This window comes from Pipistrellus hanaki, assembly GCF_964339955.1.
Source record: "Pipistrellus hanaki genome assembly, chromosome: 1".
NCBI lineage: Eukaryota > Metazoa > Chordata > Mammalia > Chiroptera > Vespertilionidae > Pipistrellus > Pipistrellus hanaki.
In genome coordinates this window covers 43,738,271-43,756,101 of record NC_140503.1, presented here as the reverse complement: position 1 = coordinate 43,756,101, position 17,831 = coordinate 43,738,271, and the positions used below count along the sequence as shown (strand labels likewise).

The following is a 17,831-nucleotide window of genomic DNA, read 5'->3' as shown; positions in this document are numbered from 1 at the left end:
CTTGGACTATGGTGGGGGTGGGAGGAGGGAGCGTTATCAACACAACCACTACCACTAGAGCAAACTCTTACACTAGTAAGTGCTTTGCCTCAGCTTCCAAGTACTATTTTAAATATTTTACATAAAGCCGACAATTTAAAACTGGCCCTTCGAAAATAAAATAAAAGTGCCCCTCCAGTTACAGTTTTGATTTTCCCAAACGGTGGTTTTTATAGGTATCTGTACTGCCTTCTCAATAGAACTCTCCGTTTCCGAGTCCTACATCCGCCAACGCGGAAGAATCACGCGCGAGTGGCCCGCCGGCGGGAGCGGGGAGGTAGGCGGAGCCGGCGCCGGTGGGCGGGGTGGTAGGCGGAGCCGGCGCCGGTGGGCGGGGACGCGGCGCCGGTGGGCGGGGACACGGCGCTGCGGCGGGAGGTGCAGCCTGGCGGAACCCGCGCGAGCCGAGTCGCTGTTGCGAAGGGAACCGCTCTGGCGCTGGACTCGGGGCTGTTTCAGCCCAGCTGGTTCCGGCCGGGGAAAATGGCGGTGGCTGGGGCGGCGCCGCGGGAGCAGTTGGTGGACTGGTGTACCGAGCAGTTGCGGAAAACTTTCGGCCTGGATGTCAGTGAGGAGATCATGCAGTAAGAGCGGCTCGGGTCCGAGGCAGGGAGGAGCTCCGTGAAGGGAGCGGGCCAGCGAACCCGGAAGCAGGGAGGGCTCAAAAAGTTGATGAGACTTAAGTAACGAGATAAGAGGGCTGTTGGTCACAGGGCACCGATGTTTGACTTTTGGTTTCATAGTTTAGTTTGTGGAATAGTGTCAGGCTGATGGGGTCCTTTTATCTCTCTCTCTTTTTTCTTTTCCCCTAGGAAAACGCCCAATCCCTGTCATTAGAATTTGTAACACTGTCCCGGGAGCCAGTTTTCTTACAGATTCTGGAGAGAAGGGGCAAGTCAAACTGTCTTTCCAGAAATTCCTTATTCTGAGCATTTTCGTTGTCCAGTAGGGCCTATAATTTAAATGGGGTGGCATAGTTCGGTGCAAATAGCTCCTGGCTTAGGGGTCCCAGATTTTGGTTTCTGTTGTCATTTATTAGTTTTGGGACCTTTGGCTACTTAATTTCCCTCAGTGCCTTAGTGTCCTCATCTGTAAACTAACTAACAGAGCTTATTTTATAATCTATGATTCTTATGAAGTGCAGATGGTGACATGATTTAATATCTGCTTTCAGTTGATTTAACAAGTACTTGTTGCGCTACTACCAGCAGGTGCTGGGGCAACGAAGAAAATTGCTACAATTGGGTTCTGCCTGGTTGTCGGGTTCTGAGGGAGGAAGTTCAGGGTGTTGTGGGAGCACGGAGAGAAGGACTCTGAGAAATTGCTGTTTCCTGCAGCATATGACTTTAACCCGAGAACTAAAGGATGGATAGGTGAAGGTGCAATGTTCAGGCGAGAGGGAAAAGCTTCCACAGAAATTGGTCTTGGTCAAGAAACCTGTGTTTCTTGTTCCCTGTTCGTTGAATCAGAATTGCAATTCTAAGACTTTTGTAGGAAGTAAGGGGAGTTTCTAAGTTTGGGAGAAAATGTCCGAATAGGCAAGGAGAGAGTTAAGAGAGCCTATATTAAAGGATTTTTTTTAAACCCTGGAATAGACTTATTAAAAAAAAAAAAAAAAAGCAACCCAGCCAAAGTTACACGCACGCGCGTGCACACACACTCACACCACAAAAAGTAAAAATAAAAAATTAAAAAAAAAATCCAGCCAAATTATATGGTTTGGCTATACCATTGTTTGAAAGCAAGATCAGGTTAAATAGTTTTTCAAACATTTTTTTTTAAGCAGTGGAGTGCTGTCAAATAAAATAATTAGACTTTTTTAAAAAAAACATACCAAACAAAAAAAAAATCATTTAATCAAAAAATTTGAGGCTATTTATATCTTTACTGTTGAAAGTATTACATATGGATGCTATTTTAAAAAATATATATTTTATTGATTTTTTTACAGAGAGGAAGGGAGAGAGAGAGAGAGCTAGAAACGTCGATGAGAGAAACATCGACCAGCTGCCTCTTGCACACCCCCTACTGGGGATGTGCCCGCAACCAAGGTACATGCCCTTGACCGGAATCGAACCTGGGACCTTTCAGTCCACAGACCAACGCTCTACCACTGAGCCAAACTGGTTTCGGTTGGATGCTATTTTTGATGGATCAACAATGGAGTATGGATTACTGCAGTCTTTTCAGTCTTCGAATCCAATTGTATTTTGTCTGCTTATATAGTTTCACAAACATTTAAATTCTCATAGGTTGTAGTTTAAAAGCTTATTTTGCAGGACCTGGATGGGTGGCTCTGTTGGTTAGAGCGTCATCCGAATCGAATGCATAAATAAGTGGAACAATAAATCAATATTTTTCTCCCTCTTTTTAAAAAAAATCAATAAATAAAAATTTTAGAACAACTGAGACTCTTACTAATACCTATAAGTATTTTTTTTAAAATATATTTTTATTGATTTCAGTTTCGAAGGGAGAGGGAAAAATAGAAACATCAATAATGAGAGAGAATCATTGATTGGCTGTCTCCTGCACACCCCACACTGGGTTGCAGCCCGCAACCTGGGCATGTGCCCTGTCTGGGTATTGAACCCTGATCTCCTTCCTGGTCCATAGGTCAATGCTCAACCACTGAGCTACACTCTCTGGTCTATAAATTTTTTTTAAAGCTTATTTTGTAGTCTTAGATTTTCAGTGGTTAAACTTATCCACAGCCTTGAAAGATGAGTGATTAGAAATTTGTTTTAAAGATGAAGCACTACTTATGGCCAAACACCTGCTTGCATTAAAGAAATTCATAAATAGAAATTAGACAAGAACTATTCAAAACTTAAAAAATAATAAATACTACAGCTCCCGATAATATAACTCTATTTAAACCACTTATTAGGTTTTTACTGGTTATTGCACAACAGTCTGGGATGCCATTTGTTGTGTAAATTTGCTGTGCCATGCCTGGTATTTGAAAATTACCTAGATGTACTGTAGTAGTCAGGTAATTTGAATACTTTTACTTGAGCGGCCTGAAATTTTTAAAAAGCACAGAGCTCTTACCTTCCTAATCAATGACACATTTATGGGACATTTAGAGCCACAATCCACATTAGTTCATATTTTGGTTGATATATAAGATTTGGTACATAACACATTTGGGTGTATGTTTTTCTTTTTGTTTGTTTTAAATATATCTATTGATTTCAGAGAGGAAGGGAGAAGGAGAGAGACAGAAACATCAATAATGATTGACTGGCTGCCTCCTGCACGCCACCACTGGGGATTGAGCCCACAACCCGGGCATGTGCCCTTGACTGGAATGGAACCTGGGACCCTTCAGTCCACACACTGACTCTCTATCCGCGGAGCCAAACCAGCTAGGGCTTTATTATAATTTATTTAATAGTTCTTTATTATAATTTATTAAATAGTTAAAATGACATTTATTCAAATATTTCTGGAGCTTTTAAAATATTTTTCTAGTGGCCGAAACCGGTTTGGCTCAGTGGTAGAGCATCGGTCTGCGGACTGAAAGGTCCCAGGTTCGATTCTGGTCAAGGGCATTTATGTACATTGGTTGCGGGCACATCCCCGGTGGGGGGTGTGCAAGAGGCAGCTGGTCGATGTTTCTCTCTCATTGACGTTTCTAGCTCTCTATCTCTCACCCTTCTTCTCTGTAAAATATCAATAAAATATATTTTAAAAAAATTTTTTTTCTAGTGGTTTGAATATTCCAGAGTTAAATGATCTCTTGAAGTTCCTTGCAGCACTGTGACTCCTTGATAGCAATTGATTTTTTGATGGGGGCTAGTAAGTCTAGGGATCAGGTTGATTAGACAGTAAAAGCCCTGAAAATGATTGTCTACCAATGATGGGACAGTTGCATGATGTTTTAAATTTAAAGGATATAGCATTACTAATTTTTGTATGTCCCATATGAGGTATCTGGATTAGTTTCTTTGGATCTGATAATAGTACATTATCTTAATTTATAAGTAATTTTTTTACTCATCTGATGATATGCATATTCGCTGTAAAAACTAAATTAAAATAAAATAAATTTAAAAAGAAGAAACTAAAATTACCATAACCCAGAGATAACCATAATTTCTCTTTTAGTGTTTTTATCTATGCATATTGTAATATATTTTAAAATTGTAGGGGAAAGAGAAAATAAAAATAAACTAAAACTTTATTTTTTATTTATTTGTTTATTTTTTAAAAATATATTTTATTGATTTTATGCAGAGAGGAAGAAAGAGATATAGAGAGTCAGAAACATCGATGAGAGAGAATCATCGATCAGCTGCCTCTTGCACACCCCCTACTGGGGATGTGCCCGCAACCAAGGTATATGCCCTTGACTGGAATCGAACCCGGGACCTTTCAGTCCCCAAGCCGACGCTCTATCCACTGAGCCAAACCGGTTTCAGCTAAAACTCTTTTTAATTGTACCACTCAGTGATAATCATTTTGGTGTATAACTTTCTACACTTTTTCAACACAAAGTGTATAGATATACACATTTCTTTTGTAGCAATTTAGATCATATGCTATACAGCCTATTATTTTACTTACCATTGTATTAGAGCATTAACCCAGGTTAACAATAATTATTCAAAAATTTCACTAATGATTGTAAAGTCTAAAAATTTGAGTTCATTTTCCCCTTCTTCATGAATGGATGTTTTCAATAGTTTCTACTTTTTTCACCATTTTAAATAAAGATGAAGTTAACTATTTTGCATAAAATTTTCTGTCTCTATGCCATATAGAGTCCTACAAAGGGAATTATTGGATTTTTTTCTAAGGCATTTAAAATATACTAACTAGTTGATTTCTAGAAAAGTTGTACTGAATTGTATTCCACCTCACTTTTTAAGAACCCTTCATAAAATTTCCTTCAATACACACATACCTCAGAGATATTGTGGGTTTGGTTCCAGACCACTGTAATAAAGCAAGTCATAATCTCTTTACTGGTAGAGGGTCTTACCTTCAGTTTGTAAACATCCAGTACCTGTGAAGCATAATAAAATGTATGTGTGTAGATTTGCTTATTCTGATGTGATGCTAATCTTGATTTACAATTTTTAAGAATATTAAATCAGCCGAAACCGGTTTGGCTCAGTGGATAGAGCATCAGCCTGCAGACTGAATGGCCCCAGGTTCGATTCCAGTCAAGGGCATATACATTGGTTTCGGGCACATCCCCGGTGGGGGGTGTGCAAGAGGCAGCTGATCGATGATTCTCTGTCATCGATGTTTCTAACTCTCTATTTCTCTAACTCTCCCTTCCTCTCTCTAAAAAATCAATAAAGTATATTTAAAAAAAGGAATATTAAATCAATAACTGGTTTAAATTTATAATCCTATTTAATAAAAGAGTAATATGCAAATTGACTGTCATACCAACACACAAGGTGGCTGCCTTCATGTGGACACAAGATGGTCACCACAAGATGGACAGCAGGGGAGGGCAGCTGTGGGCAGTTAGGGTTGACCAGGCCAGAAGAGGAGGGCAGTTGGGAGGGACCAGGCCTGCAGGGGAGGGCAGTTGGGAGCTATCAGGCTGGCAGGGGAGTAGTTAGGGGGCAATCAGGCTGGCAGGCAGAAGCATTTAGGGGCAATCAGGAAGGCAGGCAGGCGAGCAGTTGGGAGCCAGCAGTCCTGGATTTTGAGAGAGATGTCCGACTGCCCGGTTAGGCCCCATCCCACAGATTTAAACGGGGCAGTTGAACATCTCTCAAGGGGTCCCAGATTGGAGAGGGTGCAGGTGGACTGAGGGACACACATCCCCGTGCATGAATTTCATGCACCGGGCCTCTAATATATTCATATTTTTAGTGAAAATGAGAAAATTTAGGTTTTGCAACATAGAGATTAAGTAATTTGTATTGTTCATAGGAAAATATGATTTCAGATACATAGTTATAGAAAATATTCTGCCAGTTTTATTTTATTTTATTTATTTTGCTAACTGTATTTTAATACAAATTAAAAAAACACAGTATTCCTGTGTTAAGGGAAGTCCCATAAGCCTCTCTTAGGTACACTGATTTGGTTTTAGAAATACAAGAAGATTGTGAAGATTAGAATACAAACTGCTTGAGGTTAGGGTCTTTGTCCTAATCAAATTGGTATTCCTAGCATCTAGATTAGAACTTGACTAAAGACTCGAATGGGCCAAGACCGGTTTGGCTCAGTGGATAGAGCGTTGGCCTGCGGACTGAAAGGTCCCGGGTTCAATTCCGGTCAAGGGCATGTACCTTGGTTGCGGGCACATCCCCGGAAGGGGGTGTGCAAGAGGCAGCTGATCAATGATTCTCTCTCATCGATGTTTCTGACTCTCTATCCCTCTCTCTTCCTCTCTGAAAAATCAATAAAATATATTTAAAAATAAAATAAAATAAAAAAATAAAGACTCGAATGGATTAATGGTTTTTACTACCTTGATCTCTATTATGATTTTGAAAACCATAGTGTAAGCTAGCCTTGTTTCAACAACTTATATCTTTTCTTTTTGAGGTATGTTTTGTCAATTGAGAGTCCTGAAGAGATACGAGAATATGTTACTGACCTCCTTCAGGGAAATGAGGGCAAAAAAGGTCAATTCATAGAAGAGGTTATAAACAAATGGCAAAAGAATGATCAGGAGTTGATTTCTGATGCACTGCAGCCTTCCTTCAAAAAAGATGGTGAGTTAATGTAATTAAATAAAGATTGAAATATTGGTAAATGGGCTGGCTTATAGGAATTGGTATTTTTTGTCACTCTTGTTCCTCACAGCCAACTTAAGCAGAATCATATGTATACATGGTTTAAATCTAGTTCTTCTCAATTTCTGTTGAATATCGTTCTAGTTCACATTTTTTCAACTTAGAAAATATCACAAAAATACTGTTTGCAGATATAAATGTGGCTTTAGAATAATTAAAAAAAAATATATATGGTTTAAAGGAACACTTTCCAGTTACATGCAAACCCTGTAAAGGTAAATGTTGACCAATTTTAGTATAAATAGCATTTAGAAGTAGCTCTTTAAAAAAAAAAAAAAAAAAATCTTATTGATTTTCCACAGAGAGGAAGGGAGTGGGATAGAGAACTAGAAACATCGATGAGAGAGAAACATCGACAAACTGCTTCCTGCATACCCCCTACCGGGGATGTGCCCACAGTCAATGTACATGCCCTTGACCGGAACTGAACCTGGGACCTTTCAGTCGGCAGGCTGACGCTCTATCCACTGAGCCAAACTGGTTTCGGCTAGAAGTAACTCTTTAAACACAGCATGAGCACCAAACTAAGTAATCTAAATAATTATTATGCAACCTAAAATATCAGATTTTAATTTAACTTCTTAATTCTAACCAGTAGTCTTTACTTATCAACTTTAGAAAGTAATGGTTTAAATTTAATTCTTGTTTGAAAGGAAATTATAATTTAAAAACCTGCCTGACTTCATATCTTGACTTTAAATATGAAGCATCACACTGGCCGGGTTGCTTAGTTAGAGCATCATCTCCACATGCCCAGGTTGTGGGTTCCCTGAACAGGGCACATAAAAGAATCAACCAATGAATGTGTAAATAAGTAGAACAACAAATTGAAGTTTCGCTCTTTCCTCCCCCCCCCCCCCCCACTCCCGTCCCTTTCCTTCTACCCCTCTCTCTATTTTTTTCTTCTTTACAGAAATTTTAGACGGGCAGAGATCAGGAGACCAGCTAAAGAGAAGTAGGCGGAAAGGGAGAAACAGACAGGAAGTTCCTGCATTTGCTGAACCTGACGCAACCCTAGAGGTCAAAACACCTTTTGATTTGGCCAAGGTAAGTGTTTATAAAATGAAATTTTTTCTGGCTATATGGAGAAGAGGAATGACTGTACAAAGTATACACATTGGTCTAGAATGGCAATTTTCCAGCAAATGCATGAGTTTTATGAAGAGAAAGTAATAATTTATATATGGTAGCATTTTTGGCTGCCTGATTAAATAAATATTATAAGGGTATCTTTTTTAAAATATATTTTTATTGCTTTTTTGTAGTGAGGAAGAGAGAGGAATAGAGAGTTAGAAAAATTGATGAGAGAATCATCGATCAGCTGCCTCTTGCACACCCACTGCTGGGGATGTGCCCTCAACCAAGGTACATGCCCTTGACCAGAATTGAACCCAGGACTTTTCAGTCCACAGGCAGATGCTCTATCCACTGAGCCAAACCACTTTTAGCATAAGGACATCTTTACTTGAAGATTATATATCTTCTATATAATAAAAGGTAATATGCAAATAGACCAAATGGCAGAACAACCAACCAACCAATCAAAGTGTAATATGCTAATGATATGCTAAGGATGCTCAACTGTTTGCTGTGACTGCTGCACTGACCACCAGGGGGCAATCAGCTGGTCGACCAGTTCCTAATTGTGCACTGACCACCAGGGGGCAGACAGTCAACTGGTTGACCAGTCACTCTGATATGCACTGACCACCAGGGGGCAGATGCTCCAACTGGGGTCTTGCCAATCGGGACTGAGCGAGATGGGTGGGACACACCCTTGAGCCCTCCTATGGTCCCTCCCTTGGCCTGAGTGTGCACCAGTGGGGTCCCTCAGCCTGGCCTGCACCCTCTGGCAATCCAGTACCCCTTAGGGGATGTCCGAGAATGGGTTTCAACCCAACCCGATCCTGCAGGCCACTCCCCTTGGGAGGGTGCCAGAGCTTCTCCCAATTGGAACTGATTAGGCATGAGCCCATGGCAGGCACAGTGGGGTCGGAATGAGCAGGAGCTGCAGGCGGTGTTGTTCTGTGGGTTTTAGCCCGATATATAATAAACATTTATTTATTTAATGTAAAATATTTAATGAAGTGCACTAGGCCTTCAATTTCAACATTTTTTGTGTGCGGGTTTATACTAAAGGAATGTACAATTTTAGCTATTATTAACAGTGTTCCTCTTTGGGCCATCTACTACCACCACTATCAGCATTTACTGTTAGAGCTTTTTCGTATTTTCTCTTGGCAACCAAAATAGCCCTGTGAGCAAAAAAATTTATAAGACAATTTGACCAGCTAAATATCCCAACATAAGGGAAAAGTTAATTATACTGAAATGGAGAAGTAGTGATCAGAAAATTCTCAGTGTAATGATTATGCAAAAAAAACATGGCAAAATGTTTACAAAATGATGTCAGGTTGAATGGGAAAAAATAGAAATTTATGCCTTCTAACGTTTAGAATAAAATGATCAAAGACCACAAGCAAAAAAAAAAAAAAAAAAAAAAGAAAAAAAGTCAACACAAATGACCAATAAACATAAAAAGATGTCTAACTTACTAGTAATTAAGAACAGTTCATCACCCTCATTGGTTGGGACTTTTCCAGTTGTAGCATTGAAAGTCCTATCTTGGATTCCCTTAAGTCTGGGGCAAACCAGGATGGTTGGTTACTGTACTTGTAATCAAATACACATTAAATCCCTTGAGATACTGCTTATCAAATTGTCAAATATTTTAAAACTAGAATACTTATGATGATGATGAAGCATTAAAACAGGAACCGCCTGTACATTGCTAATGGCAATATTAACTGGTTTAAGATTTGGGGACAGTTTAGCAGCATATATACATACATCAAGAACCATGGCAAATGTTCAGATACTTTTGACTTATTAATGAATGTAACTTAAAGTAGAAGTACATGCTAAAAACTTATATTCCATACAATTTTATTTATAATATTGAAAATTTGAACTGACCTGATTATTTAGTCATAAGAGAAGGATTAAATAAATTAGCCTGTTTCTCAGTGGTTAGAGCGTTGGCCAGAAAACTGAAGGGTCTCAGGTTCCATTCCCAGTCAAGGGCACATACCAGGGTTGCAGATTCTATCCTGGTCCTAGTTGGTGTTCGGGCGTATGCAGGAGGCAACCAATTGATGTTTCTCTCTCACATCAATGTGCCTTTCTCATATCAATGTTTCTCTCTCCTTCTCCCTCCTCCTCCCTCCCCCCTCCCTCTCTCTTATCCCCCTCTCTTCCACTCTAAAAAAAAAAAAAAAAAAAAAAAATCAATGGAAAAAATATCCTCGGGTGAGGATTAACAATAAATAAATATCAATAAATTATGGTTTCCTCATTTAATGGACTACCATACAACTAGTAAAATTGTTCTCCAAAGTATAGTCTTTGGAAAAATGTTCACTTTTAGGTTTGTAATCCATCTGAATGTTATTTTGAGTAATTTTTTATTTTACTCTTACCAATAAAAATACTTATTTTTAAAGAGGAGGTATTTTATATGTAGGCGTGAATATACAATTTACTAGTCGTGATTGCAAATATATAGACTATTATGGTAAAGTAAAATAGAAACATGAGGAAAATATTTATGATCAGTGTGATGAATAATAGATGAAATTTTAAAAGCCTTATTTCATAATTTAAAAAATTAAAAAAATTATGAAATAATATAAAGTATGATAGCAAACTTTTAATAAATTCATTTTTAACATCTAGGACAGAAAGTTGTTGAGAACAGCATGAGAACTATTATCTGTGTTTTCTTTGAGTCAATTTTTTAAGGATGCTTTTTACTTTTTTATTTTTTAAAAATATATTTTATTGCCGAAACCGGTTTGGAACAGTGGATAGAGCGTCATCCTGCGGACTGAAAAATCCCTGGTTCGATTCCGGTTAAGGACATGTACCTTGGTTGCAGGCATATCCCTGGTTGGGGTGTGCAGGAGGCAGCTGGTCGATGTTTCTCTTTCATCGATTTTTCTAACAATCTCTCTCCCTTCCTCTCTGTAAAAAAATCAATAAAATATATTTAAAAAATAAATATTTTTTATTGATTTTTATACAGAGAGGAAGGGGGAGGGATAGAGAGGTAGAAACATCAATCAGCTGCTTCCTGTACACCCCCTACTGGGGATGTGCCCGCAACCAAGGTACATGCCCTTGACCGGAATCGAACCTGGGACCCTTCAGTCTGCAGGCTGACGCTCTATCCACTGAGCCAAACCAGTCAGGGCAAAACAAATATATTTTTAAAAAGACACTTATTTATGGTATGAGAGCTGAAATAAGAAGGCAGACCCATTGCATTGCTTGACCTTAGCTGGAAATTTGTGCATTTGGTGACTCAAATTTATTTATTTATTTATTTATTTATTTATTTATTTATTATGATTTTTTAAAAATATATTTTATTGATTTTTTTACAGAGAGGAAGGGAGAGAGATAGAGAGCTAGAAATGTCGATGAGAGAGAAACATCGGCCAGCTGCCTCCAGCACACCCCCCACTGGGGATGTGCCCGCAACCAATGTACATGCCTTTGACCGGAATCGAACCTAGGACCTTTCAGTCCGCAGACCAACGCTCTACCACTGAGCCAAACCGTCTTCGGCTGGTGACTCAAATTTATTGCCACTCTGTACATGTCCATAAATGGTTGTGAAAACACCTGGAGTATTGATTTTGGAGTTACAAATACATTTTTGCAAGTAGGCAAATTCACAGATCTGAAAGCATTTATTGCATGTCTGCTGTATGTCAAGAACTGATTTAGGTTTTAGAAATATAGCGATAAGCAAGGCACATTCAGCTTTCTTGCTCTCTTACAGTGTACATTTTAGTGGTTCAGAGGAAAAGTGAAAAAGACAGTCAAAGAAAAATTTTTTAAGTAATTATAGATTGTGAAGACTACCTTGAAAAATAAAAAGAACAGTACAATAGGCAGCAATTGGTAAGAAGGGTGTTAGTTTAGGTAAAGCCTCTCTGAAGAACTGAAATTATAGCTAAGACCTGAACTTGAAGTGCTGGCCCTCAGGAGCACGCTTGTGCCCTTTCCCTTCCTCATTCCCCTCCCAGGCGCATTACTTTCACCTTTCCCTCTTCTACACTCCAAGGATCCTTCTTCTGCTTCGGTAGCTTGTTTCCTGAGCCTACAAAGCTCAGCTGGCTCACTTCTACTGTCTCTGTAACTGTCTAAAGAAACTTTCTCTTACAATTTGAAAAAAAAACACCACACAAATCTGAACATGAGAAGGAACCATATGTAAAAAGATGGACTAGTAACAGTGCAGATAGAGGAATTAACAAGTGCAAAGTGGAGATGGAGGAAAGTGTTCTAGGAAGTATCAGAAGCTCTATGTGCCTGGTCATAGTGAGCAGGAAAAGAATGACATGTAGATGAAGTTGGAGAACCATATGTAAGGCTTTATAGGTAATTAGAAAGTAGCTTGGATTTTATTCTAAGCACAATGGGAAGCCGATGATGATTTTAAGCAGTGGAATGTGTTTACTTTTTTAAAAAAATATATATATTTTATTGATTTTTTTACAGAGAGGAAGGGAAAGGGATAGAGAGCCAGAAACATCGATGAGAAACATCGACCAGCTGCCTCCTGCACACCTCCTACTGGGGATGTGCCCGCAACCAATGTACATGCCCTTGACCGGAATCGAACCTGGGACCTTTCAGTCCGCAGACTGACGTTCCATCCACTGAGCCAAACTGGTTTCAGTTTGCTTTGATGGGAATAAAATACAAATGTCTGCTTAGAGATTGTAAAATGTTTTTACTGATTTCAAAGAGAGGAAGAGAGCTAGGGAGGGAGAGAGAGAAACAAAAAGAATCATTAATCAGCTGCCTACTGTAGTTTCTCTATTGGGGATCCACCCTGCAACCTGGGCATGTTTCCTGGCATGAAATCAAACCATGACTTCCTGGTTCATAGGTTGATGCTCAACCACTGGGCCACACAGGCTGGGCTCTGCTTAGAGATTTTAACCTTCCCTCCACCTCTATCCCTGAGAGCCAAAGATGTAATTGATTAGTTTGAAAAAATGCAGCCTACTAGATTTGATAAAATCTTTAGCACTTGTCTTACATTTTAATTTTTACCTAAGTTGACTTATTTGATATTGTCTTTATATCTCAACTTTCGCTTTGGACATTAGGGAATTTCAGATCTCTTTATACTTACTAAAGAATTGTTCTCTTTTAGTATTTTCCCAACTGCTAGACTTCTGAGATTTTTTTCACTGTGAAACTTCAGTTTCTGGAAATGATTGAAGAACTCTCAATTTAAAGGGAAATAAGACCACAATATGGGAGAGGCATCTATACACTTCATATGTCAGAGGCTGCTATGATTTACATGTTTGTATCCCTCATGAATGGGATTAGTGTTCTTCTAAAAGAGACCCCAAGGCGTTCCCTAGCCCCTTTCACCATGTGAGGGCACAGTGACCTACATGTCATTTCTGGAAGAAGACCCTCACCTAACCATGCTGACACTCTGATTTTGGACTTTCAGCCTCCAGAACTGTGAGAAATAAATTCCTGTTGTAAGCTACCCAATCTACGGTATTTTGTTATGACAGCTTGAATGGAGTGAGACAGAGGATGATAAATACACTTCTCTCTCTTAAACTTTTTTTTTCTTTTTTTTTTTTAAATCAATCTTTATTGTTCATATTATTACAAAGGTTCCTCATTTCTTCCCCCTTTCACCAGGTTCCCACCCCACCCTCCGCCCCCTCCCCACCCCCCACTGTCCTCTCTTAAACTTTTTATTTTATAACACACATGCAGAATTGAACCGATGAATTTTCACAAACTGACTCATATCTGTATAGACAGAAACAAAACGTTTCCATTCCTCTAGACCCCCAATGTTCCTCAAAATGACAACCCTCCCAAGGCAAACTCCTTCTTAACTTCCAACATCAGAGAATACTGTTGCCTGCTTATGAACTTTGTATAAATGGAGCTAAATAATATGTAGTCTTTTGTTTTGGCTTATTTCATTTAATGCACTTTATAATAATTTATCCATATTGTTTTGTGTAGCTATGCTTTTTCATTCTCATTGCTACATAGGATCCCACTAAGTGAATACATCTACTGTTGAACATTTTTTTCTTTACTGTTTAACATTTGAGTAGTTTCCAATTGCAATGCTGCAGTGAACATTCTTTTTCCTGTCTTTTAGTGAACATATTTATACATTTCTATTGTGTATATATCCAAGAGTTGAATTGCTGGGTCACAGGGTATGCATATGTTCAGATTCAATTTATACCCCAGCGGCGTATGAGAGCTCTAATTGCTCTGTGTCCTTGCCAACACTCTGTATTTTCTGTCTTTTTCAACTTAGCCATTCTGGTTGGTATGTAGTTGTATGTATTGTGGTTTTATTTAGCATTATCTTGATGACTAATGAAGTTAAGCACCTTTTTATGTGATTGTTGGCCAATTTGGATATTGTCTTTTATTACATTCCTATTTAGGACTTTTGTCCATTTTTCTATTGTGTTGTTTGTCTTTTCTTATTGAGTCTATTTTTAAAAAATTTTATTAAGTGATTTTAGAGAGAGGGAAGGAGCGAGAGGGACAGAAACATTAATTTGTTGTTTCACTTGTATATTCATTCATTGGTTGATTCTTATATGTGTCCTGACCCAAGGTTGAACCCACAATCTTGGCATATGGGGACAGTGTTCTAACTAACTGAACTACCAGCCAGGGCCTTATTCAGTCTATTAAAAAAATATATATATATATATTTTTATTGATTTCAGAGAGGAAGGGAGAGGAGAGAGAGAGAGAGACGTCAATGATGAGAGAGAATCATTGATTGGCCACCTGTTGCACGCCCCCCACTGGGGATAAGCCCAAAACCTGGGCATGTGCCCTTGACTAGAATCGAACCGGGACCCTTCAGTCTGCAGACTGATGCTCTGTTCACTGAACCAAACCAGCCAGGGCTATTCAGTCTATTTTTATTAATTCTTATTTTAGTCATATTTCCAAATCTGTGAATATCATCTGCTATTAGAAGCATTTTTATTTCTTATGATCTTTAATTTAGCTATGCTTAAATATGTCATATAATCAGTTTTTACTGATACATCTACCTCCCGCCAAATGTAATAGAAGGCTGAAAAGGCAAGTGACTTTTTCTAGAGCATGATCTTTCCCTAGACCCTTGATTATAATTAATTTGTATTTCTCCCATTTCCTTCCTTCTTTCCTGGCTTCTCAGTAGTGAATAAGTTGTTATTGAACAGAACTGAAATTCTCTCTCCTTGACTATTTTCATTGTCATTCATTACTTGATGTTATTTCTGATATTTTTGTACAAATAGGCACAAGAAAACAACAACACTTTAAAGAAGAAGACAAAGTTTGTCAGTTTATACACAAAAGAGGGACAAGACAAGCTTGCAGTCCTGATCCCGGGTCGCCACCCTTGTGATTGCCTGGGCCAGAAGCACAAGCTGATTAATAACTGTCTGATCTGCGGGCGTATAGTCTGTGAACAAGAAGGTTCTGGTCCTTGCTTATTCTGTGGAACTCTGGTAATTGTTTATCTCCTGTTTTATTTACTACTGTGTTTTGGTTTAATAACTAGGGACTTTCACATCCCTAGTAATCTCTTTTTCATAGAAATTTCTTCCCTGTGATGTCCAGTAAACTGTAGTAGCAGGATTTTTTTTTAACAAGGTTTTATCCTAGTAACGAGGCCTATTAACTTCAATTGAAGAAAACTTTAGGGCCTAAAATGTCAAAAATGTTTGTCAAAGTTTTCAGATGTTGTTCACATACCCAAAGGAGCAGAACCATTATGACACAATCTTTGGGTTATTAGAGGTTTTGTTTCTAGGACAACTCTTTATAGTTGTGTATTATCTGAGAGAATGATCCCAAGAGTGTAGCAGTAATGACACTCTTACAAACACTGTAATGAGTTGTCTAAAAACTTTATGCCAGCCCAGACCAGTGTGACTTGGTTGGAGCATCTTCCCATTTATCGAAAGATTGCCAGTTTGATTCCTGGTCAGGGCACATACCTGGGTTGTGGGTTCAATCCTGGTGGGGGAGGCGGGCCTTGTGCTTGTGTTTGGGGGTGGGTGGATAGTTGATCAATATTTCTCTCATAAATCTGTTTCCTTTTCTCTCCCCCACCCCTCCTCCTCTGTCTCTCCCTCTCTTCTTTTCTTTTCTTTTCTTTTTTTTTCTTTTCTTTTCTTTTCTTTTCTTTTCTTTTCTTTTCTTTTCTTTTCTTTTCTTTTCTTTTCTTTTCTTTTATTGATTTTGTACAGAGAGGAAGGGAGAGAGTTAGAAATATCGATGCGAGAGAGTCATCGATCAGCTGCCTCTTGCACACACCCTACTGGGGATATGCCCGCAACCAAGGTACATGCCCTTGACCGGAATCGAACCCGGGACCCTTCAGTCCCCAAGCCGATGCGCTATCCATTGAGCCAAACCAGTTTCTGCTCTCCCTCTCTTCTTCTCCCCCCTTCCCTCCCTCCCCTCCTCTTCCTCCTTCCCCTCCTCTTCCTTCCTTCCCTCCTCTTCCTTCCTCCCCTCCTCTTTCTTCTCTCTCTGAAATCAGTAGAACATATCCTTGGGTGAGAATTTTTTCAAAGAAAGCTTATTTTGCCCGTTGAGCTGGCGGGCCAAAGCAATGGCATTTGGTGGTGTTGAAGGCACCCATTTTATATTGCTTTGTTTTACCTTCTTTTAAGTGCTTTGTTTAGAGCTCATAAGTTTTTGGTATACTCAGAGAACAAGCTGACAGAAAATGGATGACCTGATAAATGTAATCTCTATCATCAGAAATGTTTAGAAAATGGCATAAAATATCCTCCCATATGAAGCTTTCTCTAGAGTCTAGAGAAACAATCTACAGCTGCTGGCAGAAATTCTGTATGCCACCAAGGCAACTACTAGGAAGTACAGCATTTCCTGTTAGATCCCTTTGAGATATAACAGTTCAAGAAACAGAGTAATGTAAAACAGATAGGCCTTGAAGCCTTGTAGCTTTGTAAGCTTAGTATGAAACTGTTTTTAAGTAACCTCTTCTTTGCCTCCCTTCTTATAATTGCAGTGATTTTATAATACCCAAAACCTATTTTTGCTCAATATATTCATTATTTTATAATGTTCAAAGGCAAAGGTATGTCCTATCTAAGAAAGTGGGAATATGCTAATTGACCCTCTTGCAGTCGCAAAGATGGCAGCCCTCACAGCCAATGAGGGAATGTGCTAATTGACCGCCACTCCCTCAAAGATGGTGGCGCTCAGTCCCCTCAGCCTCCTCAGCCCCCCAGCCGCCCATGGCTGGCCAGAGGCACAGGCAAGCCTCAGATGGCAGCTGCCCAGCTTCCCAGGGCCGCCCGAGCCTCAGATAACCAGGGCCCGCCAAAGCTTGCACTGCCAGCAGTAGCAGCAGCAGAGGTGTGATGGGGCATCACCTTCCCCTGATCACTGGCTCACCTCCCACCCCTGAGGGCTCCTGGACTGTGAGAGGGGGCAGGCTGGGCTGAGGGACCCCTCCCTCCAGTGCATGAGTTTTCATGCACCGGGCCTCTAGTGTATATATAATAAAAGCTAGGTAAGATTTCACTGGTGATATTGTAATTTGCTTTTTTCTCTGCTTCTGTCTTTTTTTTTTTTTTTAATTTTTGCTATTTTTTTTATTAAATTATTATCTGTGAATATATTTTAACATTGCCCCCCGTCCCATACATACCCTCTCTCCCCAGAGTTCTATGTCCATTGGTTGTACTTATATGCATGTATACAAGACCTTCGGTTGATCTATTATCTCCCCCAGATCTCCCTACCCTACCTGCTGTAATTTGACAGTCTGCTTGTTGCTTTACTGTCTCTATATCTATCTTTTGGTTCATCAGTTTATAATGTTCTTTATTATCCATAAATGAGTGAGGTCATGTGGTGTTTCTCTTTCATTGACTGGCTTATTTCACTCAGCATGAT

The 17,831-nt window shown here is 39.3% G+C and overlaps 1 protein-coding gene across 3 annotated transcripts in view; it reads left to right on the top strand.

Moving 5' to 3' along the window:
• The first annotated feature begins 399 nt into the window (after positions 1–399).
• The window catches only part of TRIP4 (thyroid hormone receptor interactor 4), a 59,015-nt gene continuing 41,583 nt past the window's right edge, over positions 400–17,831 (top strand). Inside the window, exons 1-4 of one of the 3 annotated variants that reach the window (XM_084887163.1) lie at positions 400–623; positions 6,562–6,731; positions 7,726–7,859; positions 15,191–15,403. In XM_084887163.1, the coding sequence (XP_084743289.1) occupies positions 523–623; positions 6,562–6,731; positions 7,726–7,859; positions 15,191–15,403 (618 nt within the window). In that variant the 5' untranslated portion in view covers positions 400–522. Of the gene's footprint in view, positions 624–6,561; positions 6,732–7,725; positions 7,864–15,190; positions 15,404–17,831 lie in introns of all 3 variants that reach the window. The other 2 variants (XM_084887165.1, XM_084887164.1) reach the window with 2 other exon arrangements.